This window comes from Pseudoliparis swirei, chromosome 12, assembly GCF_029220125.1.
Source record: "Pseudoliparis swirei isolate HS2019 ecotype Mariana Trench chromosome 12, NWPU_hadal_v1, whole genome shotgun sequence".
Classification (NCBI taxonomy): domain Eukaryota; kingdom Metazoa; phylum Chordata; class Actinopteri; order Perciformes; family Liparidae; genus Pseudoliparis; species Pseudoliparis swirei.
Genome location: NC_079399.1, coordinates 17,664,473 through 17,679,265, shown reverse-complemented (window position 1 = coordinate 17,679,265; position 14,793 = coordinate 17,664,473). Strand labels below are relative to the sequence as shown.

The 14,793-nt window shown below is 48.0% G+C and overlaps 1 protein-coding gene across 1 annotated transcript in view; it reads left to right on the top strand.

The window, feature by feature from the left end:
* Positions 1–12,977, top strand: part of mdn1 (midasin AAA ATPase 1) — a 53,146-nt gene extending 40,169 nt beyond the window's left edge. Inside the window, exons 80-102 of the mRNA XM_056427719.1 lie at positions 15–241; positions 392–544; positions 1,125–1,345; positions 1,807–1,968; positions 2,811–2,945; positions 3,256–3,391; positions 3,601–3,773; positions 3,968–4,099; positions 4,227–4,362; positions 5,341–5,660; positions 5,802–5,957; positions 6,619–6,720; positions 6,827–7,025; positions 7,128–7,286; positions 7,406–7,566; positions 7,694–7,783; positions 9,052–9,167; positions 9,305–9,479; positions 10,026–10,099; positions 10,219–10,333; positions 11,120–11,186; positions 12,212–12,354; positions 12,428–12,977. Coding sequence (XP_056283694.1) covers positions 15–241; positions 392–544; positions 1,125–1,345; positions 1,807–1,968; positions 2,811–2,945; positions 3,256–3,391; positions 3,601–3,773; positions 3,968–4,099; positions 4,227–4,362; positions 5,341–5,660; positions 5,802–5,957; positions 6,619–6,720; positions 6,827–7,025; positions 7,128–7,286; positions 7,406–7,566; positions 7,694–7,783; positions 9,052–9,167; positions 9,305–9,479; positions 10,026–10,099; positions 10,219–10,333; positions 11,120–11,186; positions 12,212–12,354; positions 12,428–12,613 — 3,538 coding nt within the window. The 3' untranslated portion in view covers positions 12,614–12,977. The remainder of the gene's footprint in view (positions 1–14; positions 242–391; positions 545–1,124; positions 1,346–1,806; positions 1,969–2,810; positions 2,946–3,255; positions 3,392–3,600; positions 3,774–3,967; positions 4,100–4,226; positions 4,363–5,340; positions 5,661–5,801; positions 5,958–6,618; positions 6,721–6,826; positions 7,026–7,127; positions 7,287–7,405; positions 7,567–7,693; positions 7,784–9,051; positions 9,168–9,304; positions 9,480–10,025; positions 10,100–10,218; positions 10,334–11,119; positions 11,187–12,211; positions 12,355–12,427) is intronic.
* The last annotated feature ends 1,816 nt before the right edge of the window (positions 12,978–14,793 follow it).

Below are 14,793 nucleotides of genomic sequence, written 5' to 3'. Positions count from 1 at the left end.
GTCGCGTTCCACAGGAACCATTTTGTCACGTGCAGCTCGGCCTTCGACCAGCTGGGAGCTGTCGCGGCTCAGATGCCCAGCATGGAGCAGCTCTTCACCCCGGCCACGTGCGTCGGCGGCGCCGACAGCCAGCCGGCCATCACCCAGAGCCTGCAGTATGTCAGAGGACAGGTGGAGGCGAGCATCACCGAGTTCACCACCTGGAAGACCCAGCTGCTCTCCCTGGGACACCAGCACTCAGGTGAACGCAACGAGCCGAATGCTACCGCTCCTTTTAATTATTAATAACCGACATCTCCCTCACAGACATGGCAGACTGGGCTGTGCAGTGAGAAGAAAACCCATTCAGAACCACGAGTCCACAGCTCCTTCGCTTATCTTCCCCTCACAGATCAGCAGCCCGCCTTCTGCACCGAGTTCTCTGCTGAGCTGGAGACGAGCATCAACACGGTGCTGTGTGCGGTCCAGACGCTGGTGAAGCGAAAGGAGACGGAGCAACAAAAGCAAAAGGAGGAGCAACAGCGTGGAGAGAAAGGAGAGACGGGTGAGTGATGCGGTCGGGGAGCAATAGTTCTCGCAAGCTGTTCATCTGCCAGCCCAAACTTTCAGGATGGCGTCATGAACTTTTCTTACACCAAATTCTAAGCCTTCTCGTCAGCAGGGTGTGTGATGTTGCCTCTGTCGCACATTTAGCATCAAGTGTTGATGAATGCATCGGTGTAAGACTGAGGCCGTCCGAACATGGCGTTACAGTTGGCATTCCATGTGCTGCTATTGGCATCTTCCAAAGTCACCGCGATTACTTGTTTTGTGAAGGAGACAAAGTCGACCGGGTCACGTTGAAACATCTCCATGTTGGTGGTGGCGTTGGCTGATTCATATGCGCTCTTCAGTTGCTGAGCTCTGTCATTGATCAAGGAGTGAGGTGTGATCCAATATATATCAAAAGTGCTGACTGGGAATGGAGTTGGTTCGAACTTCGATGTAAACTTCCTTTCACTCAGAACTGGTCGGTTACCCAACGTTGTTGACAACTTATTATAAATGACAACGTGTTCTTAAAATGTCCTGGGGGAAAAAAAGCTGATCAATTAGAATGTCACGTTTTTTATATCATGTTTCAGAGGGTGCGAAGCCGGAGGAGGCGGCGGCGGAGGAGGCGGAGGAGGTGGAGGAGGAGCCCATGGAGGACCTGCTGAAGCCCGGCCACCTGACCAAGCTCCTGGAGGAGGGGCTGGCAGCTGAGGTGGAGGCTCTGTGTGTGGGAGATGTTAGTGGCGGGCTGGAGAGGCTGCTGAGCCGCCTGAAGACTCACCGAGACACCAGTCAGCCGCCACAGCTCCAGGTACCAAGAACAGCCGCTCACGTGACCTCGAGAACACTTTACTGTCCAGCTGCATTCAGAAAGGAGCCAATGATCGGGGTTTCATATAGTGCATTATTTATGTTCATTCTTATCCTAACTAATCCACACTCGTATGCTCATATAATGTTAGCCAGGTCAAACTTGCTTCTCCAAACACACCTACAGAATTGATTTCTGAGATGCACTCTTATTTTGACATTTTTAAAAAGCAACCCGAGTCGGGAGTTGAAATCATGATGCACATTGTAAAGAAAACCACAAATTATATCGTGTGACAAATTTCTTTGTTGAATTTCAGTAAACTATTTGAGATAAACGACTTATTTATTTAAAGAAAATATAATTTAACTAAATGTATTTTTCCAATCCAACTGTATAACATTTAAACCTATGATGAAAGTACATTGTTAACATTGTATATGAACATGCTGTGTGTGTAGGAGGTGAACAGGGCGTGCAGGATGCTGGTGCATCTGGAGCCTCTGTTGGGGATTTACACCGACATGGTGCGTTACTACGTGGGCGCGTCGCTGGCAGCACACAGGAGCACCGGCAAACTGCTGTCTGTGCTGGCCAGCATCTTCACTGAGCTCGCCCAGAAGGTACAGACGCAACAAACTCATCCTCATCTGAACAAAAAAACCAGATATATAACTGGCTATATAGGGACAAGCGAGACCTCCTGTGTTTATGAATGAAGAACGGGTGAAAAAAAGGTGTTGGGGATCATCTTGAATTGACCGTACTTCTTTTAATGTGTTTTATTGATGTTTTAGAAGTAGTAGATTTAGTCAAACATACAGCCAAACAAACACAAACTACAAATGCACAGGAAGGAGCTTACTGGAAGGAAATCCAACGAATGAACCCAAAAAGACGTCAATCTGTCACATGGTAAAAAGCGGTTCCTTGATCTTTTGAACATTTCACACAGAAGGGTGATGTAATCTATTTGGGTAGAAGTGCAACCTACCTTTTGTAGTCTGTGGTGTGAACATCCAGAGAACAGCTGAGGACGCATGGTGAAGTGTCTGCTGTGGCAGTGAGACAGGAGCCCACAAAGAAGTGTCACAATTGTCAAAAATAGAATGTATGGATTTAACTTAGAAGCCGAAATGTTTTTTGGATTTAGAAATCTCGAAAATAGATGATGCCGGGGCCTCCAGACTGGGTTTAAGTGCACTGTCTGAGGCCCGGGCATCACCTCTTGATATACATCACCTGAGATCAAGATGATGATGAGCATGTACAAGTTATGACAAATAATTTTAAAAAAAATTGTTCACCTAGTTTTAGTTCAGAAACATTTAATTTCTTAAAATTCTAATCAGACAAAATGCATCTCCAATTCTTTTTTTCCCCCTCGATGTCGCTCAGGGTGACCGTAAGGGCGTCGTTATACGAAGGTTATGAAGTAATTGGTTTGTTGTGGCCTCCTCCTCAGGGCTTCTGCCTGCCTCAGGACCTGATGGCCGGAGACGGAGAAGGTTCCACCCAGTTCCACGACTATGAGGGCGGCGGCATAGGAGAGGGCGAGGGCGACAAAGACGTCAGTGACAAGATTGAGAATGAAGATCAGGTAATTCTACTTCACAAAGGTGGTCATCTCAACTCGAGGCCGGTGTACCTACTGGCTTCTATTCTTCTGTTTGTAAGCGTTCAACTCCATGAGCTGAGTTTGTGATCTCACAATAATAAAACAACTGTCGTGTCATTGGTATTTAAAATCACAATGTATGGCATACATGTAGAGTCTACGGCAAAACAATAACGAGTTATTGATGACCGCTTTATCTGAGAGTGCCGGAATGCACGAGAAGCCTATCAAATGTCTGCTTTAGATCATTTGACCAACATTTCTCAAAGCCATCCACGCATTCTTCTTCCAGGTGGAGGACACTTTACAGGAGGGCCAGGAAAAGGAGGAAGAGAAGGAGAAAGGGAACATCAAGGCAGAGGACAACGCTATCGAGATGTCGGACGACTTTGATGGCAAAATGCACGATGGGGACGAGAATGAAGAAGGTAACTTTGAACGGCCTGTAGCCCACTGACCTTGTGGGGCCCCACTGGTTTTGGGGTTTGTTCCACTTCCAGTTTAGTCTCTTGAGTTCTGGTTGCTACTGCTGGCTGTAGTTAGGACTGTGAACACTTGAAATGATATGTGAATGAACGTAGAAACGTCTGCCAGGATCCTCGCCGAGTGTGTTTTTCTTCTTTGGATTGGTGCGCAGGTGAAGATGAAGATTCGGATAAAGAGGAGGAGCAGGAGCTTGATAAAAACATGGGTGACCTGGGTGAAGGACAGACTGAAACTCTGGATGAGAGGATGTGGGGGGATGACGAGGATGACGAGGAGGAGGAAGGAAGCGACAAGGAGGAGGAGTCCGGCCAGGGCATGGACGAGGTACAGAGTTCCCAGAAGCCTTAAGAAGGAAACAATTGAATTTATATAGCGTTGATTTACAAGCTGGAAAAAAAAGCTGCGCTGTAAATATTTCAGGTTGCTGATTTGAAGTGAAATCGGTATTTAAGACGCATGGATGTCTTTTCTTTCTTTTTTTTATATGCCCTAATTTCTTGTCGACACTATATTCTTAGGGTGAATCGGAGCTGGTTGCTAAAGACGACAACTTGGATGCTGCCGACCCCAACAAAGACAAGAAACACCAGGACAAAGACGAACAGATGGACGTGGAGGAGAAAGACAAAATCAATGAGCAAGGCGATGAGGTAACCTCGCCCTCCACCCCCAAATCCAGAATTCTTGGAGATATTCTTCCAGATATCTCCAACACGACGCACATCTCTTACTTCGTGGCTTTGCCGTTTTCTGATCCGTGCCGTTGCCGTTCCCCAGCGAGAGTTTGATGAGAACGAAGTGGACCCCTACCACGGTCAACAGAACCGCAAGCCGGAGCCTGAGGCCATGGATCTGCCCGAGGATCTCAACCTGGACCAGGAGGAGGAGGCCGGAGACGATGGAGAGTGTGACGGTGAGGCCAGCATGCAAGGCCTGTTGTTGCCGTCTTCAAACGGAGACGTGCACATGGCGTTGTGTGCACGTGGCCTCAGTTCTGTGGTGGTTTGAACGGTTTCTGGGACGACAAAGAACCGTTTCCCAGACGTATTTGCAGGAGATTCGGGATCTCTGACTTCAGAGGGTCATAGTAATTTGAAGGGAATGAAGTTGAAGGTCAAATGAGCATTTGACCTTCATCTCATTACATGTCATTTAGCAGACGCTTTTATCCAAAGCGACTTACAATAAGAGCATTCAACCTAGAGTACAAACTAACAACAAGAATACAGAAAGTAACATTTCCTCAACAGAGTCTAACTAAAAAAGTACCACAATAAGAACCATTTAAGTGCCACTAATGGTAAAGATAGTTCTCAGCTGGCCCCCATGTACATGTTCTTAATTATAAACTTACTGAACATACTTTTACTGAAGTGAGATTTTGAATGCGAGACCTTTACTTTGTTTTAAATTGTGGTATCAGTACTTGTACTGGCTGCTTCTTCCACCGCCGGTGTTCATCAATGACATTGGCTCAGTCACTGGTGAGTCACAACCCCCCCCCCCCACGCCGGCCGCCTCCTCTTTAGCCTCATGTTGCCCTTTTTTCGAAATAAGCAGCTACAAAGCACTTTAATCTCGGAACACAATGAAATCGTTTTGTTAAGTTCTCTAAACCATAATTTCGTCTCGATGCCCACGCGCAGAAAAAGCAGGAGTATGCTCGTGATGCGAGTGCACCGAGAGAGCACGAGCAAGAAGACAATCGTCATTTACCGGAACCACGGTCTCATTTGTTTGTGGTCGTTACATAAACTCTGGGATCACAGTTTACCTCTAACAAACTGTGAAATACATTCACGTATTGAAACGAAGGCCACAGCGCGACTTTGTTTGGGCAGTTCGATCTGAGCTGTGAATTTTTACGCAGTGGCTTTTTCCTCTTCTTCAGAGGAGAACCCATTCGACATTGATGAGAAAGCCATGGCCCAAGAGGAGAAGGAGGACGGGCAGAAAGATGGAGACGACGAGACGGAGGAGGGAGGAGAGAAGATGGAGGAGGAGAAGGCGGACCAGCCAGGAGAGGAGAACGACCAGGAGCCCAAGACTGAAGGAGAGAAGGATGAGGAGGAGGGAGGGGGCGAGAAAGCAGAGGGAGACGAGGAGGGTGCTGACAAAGATGAGGAAAAGGAGGAGGAGGAGAAGAGAGGGCGGGAGGCAGGAAGAGACGAAGAGCTGACTATTCCAAATGACAAAGGACCCAAACCAAAGGTGAGTGTGTGTGACAGTGTGTGTGTGTGAGTGTGAGTGTGAGTGAGAGCGCCGCCATCTGTGATGAGCACAGCTGTCCACACACGTGGCTTTGTTCTGTGTGTGTGTGTGTGTCACTGTTGGGACTTGTAATGCTTACAGGAGGAGGAGGAGGGAGCAGCCGAGGATGAGGAGCAGCCCGAGTCAGCCGAGAGGAAGGAGCATGACACGGACGGTCAGACCGGAGAGCAGAACGTCCAGAGTGACACGGCTGTGGAGCTGGCGGGCGAGGCGTCGGAGAGAGACGACGCCAAAGAGGTACGCGTCACCTCGGGACGGGGAATCAGACGACATCAGATCCTTCACCAACATCTCCAAAGATACAAACATCTAATATTCCAATCATGTAGCAACAAAGAAAGTCAAAGATGACTTTAAATGTGAAAGGTCTGGAGGTCATTGAGGAGGATTGGTGACCTTGTTCTGGTAAAGCTAACTCAAGGTCCTGGCCAGAGTTCTTCTGGATGAAAATGTTCAGACAATTTGTCACACTTAAGTTAATATAAGTAAAGAGGGAATCCTGGTGAGAGAGCCAATACTGGAGAAGATTTAGATGAAAGTAATTGGAGCAAGTTTAAAAGTATAAATTCATGGCTGTGGATGAATTTCTCTTTCAAATATTTTGGTTACGACCGTCACAGACGTGACTGCAGGCCTCCTCATGCACGGCTGTGGGTTGAGTGCACTGTATCAGTATCTCACCTCTCTCGTGTACAGTATCATAAACCATCATCATATATGTGCTTTTTAGGATGTTTACCCGTTGAACAGGTGGCGTGGCTTTTTGGTGTCCTGTACGCCGCTGGCTCGTTTATTTATTACAATTTTATTTAATCCCGGCTGAATTAGAACTACGGTTACATTTTACCAAACACAAGCGCTGACTGCGAAGGCCATTTCCACTTTTCTGATTCGTCAGGAACACGGCAGCGGAGCCGCCGACGCCAGCCAATCAGAGGGCCACCAGTCGAAGCTGACGGCGCGCATGTCTTCCCAGACGCAGACGCAGAGCAAGACTCAGGTCCGACTGGAGAGGAATCTCCACTTTTGCTACTCTCACGTTTAAAAAAAATCAATAAATAAATCCGTCTTATCGTCCCGCTTCTAAATCCACGGTGCCGTTGCAGAGCTTCAAGAGGAAACCCGGGCAGGCGGACAACGAGCGGTCGACGGGCGACTACAACGAACGCGTCAACAAGCGCCTGCGTACCGTGGAGAGAAGCACGGATTGCGGCGAGGACAACCGGCAGAGCGACGCGCGGCAGGAGTCGGACCTGTACGAACACATCAAACAGGGGGAGGCGGCCTACGACGCTCAGACATACGGTCAGTGGGCGACCTGTCGGATCGTTTAGGAGCGGTCAGGTTTTCATGAGGACGCGTTGGGTGACACGTTTAGCTGCTCTTTGGCGGTCTCGCCGTTTCCAGACGTCGCCAGTGCGGACCAGCAGAAGGCAGCCGGACCGCACCAGGACGATCAGAACGACGAGGACGTCGCCATGGAAACGGATAAGCCGGAAGAGGACCTCCAGGCTGCGCAGGAGCTGAAGCCGGAGCAGCTGGACTCCACCAAGGCCTCCCAGAAAGGTGACGCGTCGTCATTATTTTAGAGACTTTGTTAGTCTGGTATGTTTGTTTTATTTTTTATTACTTAGAATACACAGAATAACTTCATCCCCCGCCTTCTTCCTCTTCTTGTCGTGCAGGTATAGACAGTGGGGAGATGGAGGTGCAGAGGCCGGGAGAGGAAGAGGAAGAGGAGAGGTCGAAGGAGCAACAAAAACCCAGAGAAGAAGAGCGGGCAGCCAGACGTACCGAATCCACGATCCACACAGTTCCTGAGCTGCTGCTGCTGGACACCATGCAGGTAGAGGACCACTCTTTCTTTCTGCTTTGGTTTTTACCTGCTCGACACAAAACATTCGGCCTTAAGTGTCAGGTCAAATAAAATACTGCTGGCATTGCATTGAGTTGTGTGTGTGTGTGTGTTGCAGAAAGTAGAGAGCGACCCAGAGGAGATCAGGAGGCAGATGGAGCTGCAGCTGGAGGCCTGGCACAAACAGGCTCCAGGGACTCTGGAGGAGGTGAGGCTCACCCAGCAGGTTGTGTTTCTTCATTATTTTAGCATTAAAAAGCAATACAGCCAACATCATGCATATCAAATATTGATCGTGAAGCATCTCGCATTCACAGACCGGAGGGGACACAGCAATTTGATGAAACTTCCTCAATTGTAAAAAAATGACGATCATGCTCGCTTGATGTGGTTTTTGGAAACGCCTTCACCAAAAGAATTTCAATATTGAACTCACATGATCAATCGGCTGTTCCCTTAAAGTGCGTTTACACCAAAAGCGAAACTATTTTTTTCGCGCGACCGAATCCCATGAAAAGTCAACGTACAGACGCGTGTGGCTGCGATAGACGCGATATTTTTCCGGGCGGCGCGTTTGGGGCGACGCGTTTTCAGCGGCACAATTTTCGCCCCTAGTTTAAATATTTCAACTTTGAGGCGGTCATCGCGCAACCCGGGCCAATCAGCTCTCGAGTTCCGCTCTCGTAGCGCTGGAAGCGGAAGTCTTCCAGACGTAACAGTAACTTCATCGGTGAAAGTGACCGAGCTGAGTGAGCCTACGGGTGATGTCATGAACCCAAACACGAGGGCGTTAGTGTGTGGGACGTCCACAACAAATATTAAGCAGAACTAGTGGTTAGTTATTCTGGTGGATGAAGGAGATGATAACGGTCTTTACAGAGACGAGACACGGAGATAAGCCCCGCCCCTCGCGGAGCGTCTCAACGCTTATGGCGTGAACACGGCGAATGGTCGAGCGAGTAAACTCACGCGTTTTGGGCGACGCGAAAAATAGTTTTGCTTTTGGTGTGAACGCACCTTTAACGTACGAATGCAACACGGCAGGAAGAAACATCTAAACTTCCCCTGATGAACCCCGCTCCGTTTCTCCCGTGTAGATGGCAGAGACAAATAGTTTTTTGTTACCGGTACACATCCTCTACTTCTTCTTCTCCTCTTCCTCCTCCTCCTATGCGTCCATATTTTATAGAGCCTATAACGCAACAAACTGTCTTGCGGCAACACGTCGCCTCGCCACAGAAACAGGGAGAACAGGGAGAACAGGGTCCAGGTCTTAGAAATCAAACCTGTGCATGCTTTTCTGAAAATGATCTTCACTTTACCTTCAAGTCTAAATACAAGGAAATACATGCTCCATATACAACATGTCAAAATAAGTGTCTCCATAATGAGCCATATCCACAAACTATACAAGTGTGTAGGTATGAGGCCCAGGCTGTAGCGTGTCACTAGCGTGTTGCTCTGTCTGTGTTCCAGGAGCGAGCAGCAGCGTCCATGTGGCACCGGTACCAGACCCTGACCGCCTCCCTGTCCCAGCAGCTTTGTGAGCAGCTCCGCCTCATCCTGGAGCCCACGCAGGCCGCCAAGCTCAAGTGAGGAGCAGCGCACGCCCTCTGCCTCGCGTGTTTTACAGCGGGCGCTTTGAATGAACGGCTTTCTTTTTATTTGTGACGACGCATTCAATGTACGTTTCCTCCTCTCTCTCCCCCCCCACCCTACCCCCCAACAGAGGTGATTACCGCACGGGGAAGCGTCTGAACATGAGGAAGGTCATCCCTTACATCGCCAGCCAGTTCCGCAAGGACAAGATCTGGCTGAGGAGGACCAAGCCCAGCAAGAGGGAGTACCAGATCTGCCTGGCTGTGGACGACTCGTCCAGCATGGTGGACAACCACTCCAAACAGGTGAGAGAGCCCCCAACCGCTTTGCCTGGACCGGAATGATTACAATACCAGCTAGAACGGGCACTCGGTAGAGCGCATACCTTCGCATATCACAGGATTGGGCATTGAATTATGAACATTTTGGCATTAGTTGCATGCCAATTGGATACAAATTGACCGCGCTATGGTAAAAAGAAGATTTTGACCTTTTCATGACTTTGACCCGATCGATCCCAAAATCTAATCAAATGGTCCCCGGATAATAACCAATCATCCCACCAAATTTCATGCGATTCGATTTAGTACTTTTTTAGTTATACGAGTAACACGCATACAAATAAATAAATAAATACACGACGATCAAAACATAACCTTCCGCATTTTCAATGCGAAGGTAACAAATACTTTGTGTGTGTGTGTGTGTGTGTGTGTGTGTGTGTGTGTGTGTGTGTGTGTGTGTGTGTGTGTGTGTGTGTGTGTGTGTGTGTGTGTGTGTGTGTGTGTGTGTGTGTGTGTGTGTGTGTGTGTGTGTGTGTGTGTGTGTGTGTGTGTGTGTGTGTGTTGCAGCTGGCGTTTGAATCCCTCTCGGTGATCGTCAACGCCCTCACGCTGCTGGAGGTGGGGCAGGTGTCCGTGTGTAGGTGAGTGAGAGACGACACCTCGGTGACCAACGTCTCCGCCCGGGAACAAACAAATCGAGCGCCGCGCTTGTCGACGCACACGTCGAGCGCGACGCTGACCTGTGCTGCCGCGTCTTTAGTTTTGGCGAACAGGTGCAGCTGCTCCACCCGTTCCAGCAGCAGTTCAACGACGACTCGGGGGCTCGGATTCTCCGGCTCTGTCAGTTCCAGCAGAAGAAGACCCGGATAGCTCAGGTGGGAGTTCCCCTTGGTGCTGCTCCTCCTTCACGCTGGTCGCTACGCGTTGACGATTAAATATGCGGTTTGAGTTGTGTGTGTGCCGTAAATTAAATTGTACAGAAGAGCTGAGAGGCAAGCAAGACAAATAAATTATAATTGTGATCTGAATAATTTTCTGTGTTCATGACTTAAGAGGTTAAAAAAAGGTTTTGTCAGAAAAATAAAAACGGGTTGGTATTTTGCAGAAGAAATGTTTTTATTTAATTATTTTGTCCGGCTGTGTTTGTTGCCAGCAGAGGGGGAAGTGCACCTCTCCCCGTGTTCTCAATACTGAATGGGACGGAAGCCTTCAGGTTTTCCCTCGGTGCTGATTTGAAAACCTTCTCAAGCCGAAGGAAAGACGCGACAGCAACTTAACTTGCTACAACGTAAACTTGCCTGCAAGCGATGCTTTTAGTCCTATTATTATATAATAGTCATATAGGATAGTGAGTGGTGCACTCTCGTGCCCTAAACTGTCCAACATTTCTTTTTGCACTTGTCAAATGGACATTTTCCACATGTTTTGCACAGATGTAAAACAAACATGATTTAAGGGGAAACATTCTGGAGACAACTTTTTTTTAACTTTTTTTTTTTCCACAATTTAGTGCTTCAGAAACTGGATCACCAGATAATATTTGTCTTCACTTGCCTCTTCGGGCTTCCGTGTCGACATAATAAATGTATACAAGCTTGTGAAATGTGTCTCTCTTAAGGAACGAGACGGCAGACTGCTGACTCTGTTTATGTCTCCTCTAGTTTCTGGACACCTCTACGAACATGTTTCTCGCGGCCCGACAGCAGATTCCCGGATCTCTGAACTCAGGTGAGGCGTGGTTTATATTTTAATATCCAACCAGCTCAATAAATCATATGCTGGACAGTCTGCTGCTGCCTGAGTAATCAAAGGCAGGTGTGCTGCCTCTCGCCGTCGCTCTGCTGATGATGTGAACCTGAGCTGTACAGTTGAATAGGAACCATCACGGGACAGTGCTTTATACGGATTGTTTCTTTCATATAAGTTTTTATGATCAATAACCTGGCCTAATCATGAGGAGAGAACACACCTGGTGGACTGATCGAGGGTTTAGTCCTTTCTGGTGGAGCTGGTTCAGCTTTAGAGCCAAAGGATTATCTTTAATGTGAAAGGTGTTGCGTAGAGTGGGGAAGCCACGGCGGACAATGGTCCGATTCTCCAGATCTCGTCCTCCTTTTTTAAGCCGCCTGTAGCTGATTGATTTGGTTTTCATACCCGCAAGTTCATCTCCCATCAAACGTTGTCGCCAGTAACAAAAATAAATAACCAGAACAATATTTGCTACCCGTGGAACATTTAGCAGTTAAAGGCAGAATAATAAGTTCAAGCGGGGAAGCGTCAGTCAATGAGAGCAACAGCAGAGCTGTCCAAGAAGTCAAATTAGTTTCAGTGATGTAAACGTTTTCTACTGTAACCGCATTTGACATGTGACCCAATTCAGTTTATTTTGTCGAGCCCAATTTCACAAATTACGAAATTGCCTCAGTGGGCTTTCAATCTGTACTCAGATGACATCCCTGTCCCAGAACCGCACATCGCATCAGGAAAAACTCCCAAGAAATAGAAGAAAAAAAGAACTTTCACGGGGGGAAGGAGAAGGGGGGCGGGGCATCAGCAGGGCCATGGCATCAGACCCAGCCAGGTCCGATGGACCCTATGAGACGTGAAGTCACAAAGACTCCTGGGAGAAAGCAGAGTTCGTTAATGTGCGATGAAGAGATCAAAATTCATCCATAAGCAGAGAGAGAAGAGGAGAGAGGTGCTCAGTGTATCCTAACACGTTCCTCCATGCCTGTTCCCCTCCGGCCACACAGAGACGGCCCAGCTGCTGGTCATCGTGTCCGACGGGAGGGGCTTGTTCCTGGAAGGGAAGGAGCGGGTGATGGCCGCCGTGCGGGCCGCGCGGAGCGCAAACGTCTTCATCATGTTCGTGGCGCTCGACAACCCCAACTCTCGGGTAAGTGAAGAATATAGTACCGCAAATAATCTTTAATGTCCAGACACAGAGTGTAACTCCCGCTGTGCTGCAGGACTCCATCCTGGACATCAAGGTGCCCATCTTCAAAGGGCCCGGGGAGCTGCCGGAGATCCGCTCCTACATGGAGGAGTTCCCCTTCCCCTTCTACGTCATCCTGCGGGACGTCAACGCGCTGCCGGAGACCCTGAGCGACGCACTCCGACAGTGGTTTGAGCTCGTCACCGCGGCCGACCAGTGAGACCAGTAGAGGGGGGGGGGCAGCCGACGACCGCACAAGGCCCCTCTGCTGCCGGCCTCTCGGCCACAGATCAACAACCACAACAAAGAAGAAGAAAAAAGGACTGAATAGAAGAAAAAAAGACGGATTTGCCGCTGTACATGTGCCTTTCTTTTCTTATTTTTAACTGTAGGTTTTAGTCGAGTTTGATAGCGACCGTTGCCGTTTTGTCTTTATCAGGGGAAACCTCGGTTTCTTTGGTAATGTATTGAGGATTGCTTTAACTTGCACGTCTGAGATGAAATGATAAACAGAAATGTGATTCCCTTCCGTGTGAAACACCTCAGTGAAGAGTCAGTAAATACACAATAAACGGTTGACAAGGCTTTTCGTGTGTTCTACATAAATCAGTCATTAAAGTGGAGTTTCCAAACGAGGATATTAGAGATGCCAGACCCGTGTGATCTCAAACGATGGTATTGCCTGGTTACTTAACGGAAAACACTCGTTTGACCACAACTACAACGGACATAGGTGTGTGTACTCGCACGTCATTCAATTCAGTTTATTTGTATAGCCCATTTTCACAAATTATTAATTTGCCTGAGTTCTTTACAATCTGTACACATAGACATCCCTGCCCCAAAACCTCACATCAGATCAGGAACAACTCCCAAATAACCCTTCAGGGGGAAAAAAGGGAAGAAACCTTCAGGAGAGCAACAGGAGGAGGATCCCTCTCCAGGATGGACAGATGCAATAGATGTCATGTGACCAGAAGGAATCGTACACAAATTAAAACAGTAACAACACAATCAATGAATATGACAGTATGAATAGTTCATAGTAGGCATATTCCACGATGCAGACCTCCACGGTCCATCAGGCAGGTGGAGGTAGAGAGGAGTGGGAGGAGTCTCAGCAGGGCCATGGCATAGTTGGTATGTAGTGATATTCCACGATCCAGCAGGCAGATGGGATCTATGACGTCTCATAGGGTCTGATGGACCCCATGAGACGTGGAGTCACAAGGACTCCGGGGAGGAAGCAGAGTTAGTAATGTGTGATGGAGAGAGGAAAATTCATCCATAAGGAGAGAGGAAAGAGGAGATAGGTGCTCAGTGTATCCTACAACGTCCCCCGGCAGCTATAAGCCTATAGCAGCATATCAAGGGGCGGGACCAGGTGAACCTGATTCAGCCCTAACTATAAGACTATCAAGAGGAAAGTCTTCAGTCTAGTCTTAAATGACTGTTGGAACCAGATGAAAGCGGCTGCACACACTCCTGCGAACTATTGGGGGGGGGGGGGAAGCAAACAAACCAACAAATAAGGAAACTAAACACATGTTCCATTACAGCTGCTACGTTGCCTGTTTAGGGTTAATAAACCGATTATATGTCACCTGACTGATGCAAGGGGAAAGCTAGAGACTACAGGGAGGTTTTTAATTTTAATAACAACCTACTGTACAGACGTCATACATGTTCTCTTGCTTGAGTTTAAGGTAACTCGTGAAAAAAGAAAGTTGGTGTTTTATTACATTGAAGAATAGGCAAGCGCCCGTTCGGAAGTCCCAATATTCTGGCCACGTTTTGTCCTAATTATATTGTTAACATCTGCTTTGGGGCGGCTGTAGCTCAGTGGGGTAAGAGGGTCGTCCTGCAACCGCAAGGTTGTGGGTTCGATCCCCGCTCTCCCCATTAGTTGCAAGTCGAAGTGTCCTTGAGCAAGGCACTGAACCCCCAGTTGCTTCCTGGGCGCTTCACTGCAGCCCACTGCTCCTAACTAAGGATGGGTTAAATGCAGAGAACTAATTTCCCCTTGGGGATTAATAAAAGTGTATATTTATTTTTTATTTATTTATTTACTAAATGGTTCTTATGTCATATTAACTCCACACTCGTTCCAGTGATTGAGTGAATATGTCTACCTTCCTTTACACTAAATCAACCCCCCCCCCCCCCACCCCCCTGATCCCCGTCATCAGCATACAGGGATTTTCCTCCTTTTTGCCCCACCTGTTCAAAGATGGCATTAATTGAATTATTAAATAGCAGCAGACTGCACACACTACCCTGTGGTATTCCACTGAATACTTATTGGAATATTGTGGACCCACTTTAACTTGCACAGTGTACACCTGCTTCATTTAGCTCGATAGACTTTCCCCAAAGCCTGTTTTCATCAAAGAACGCAGC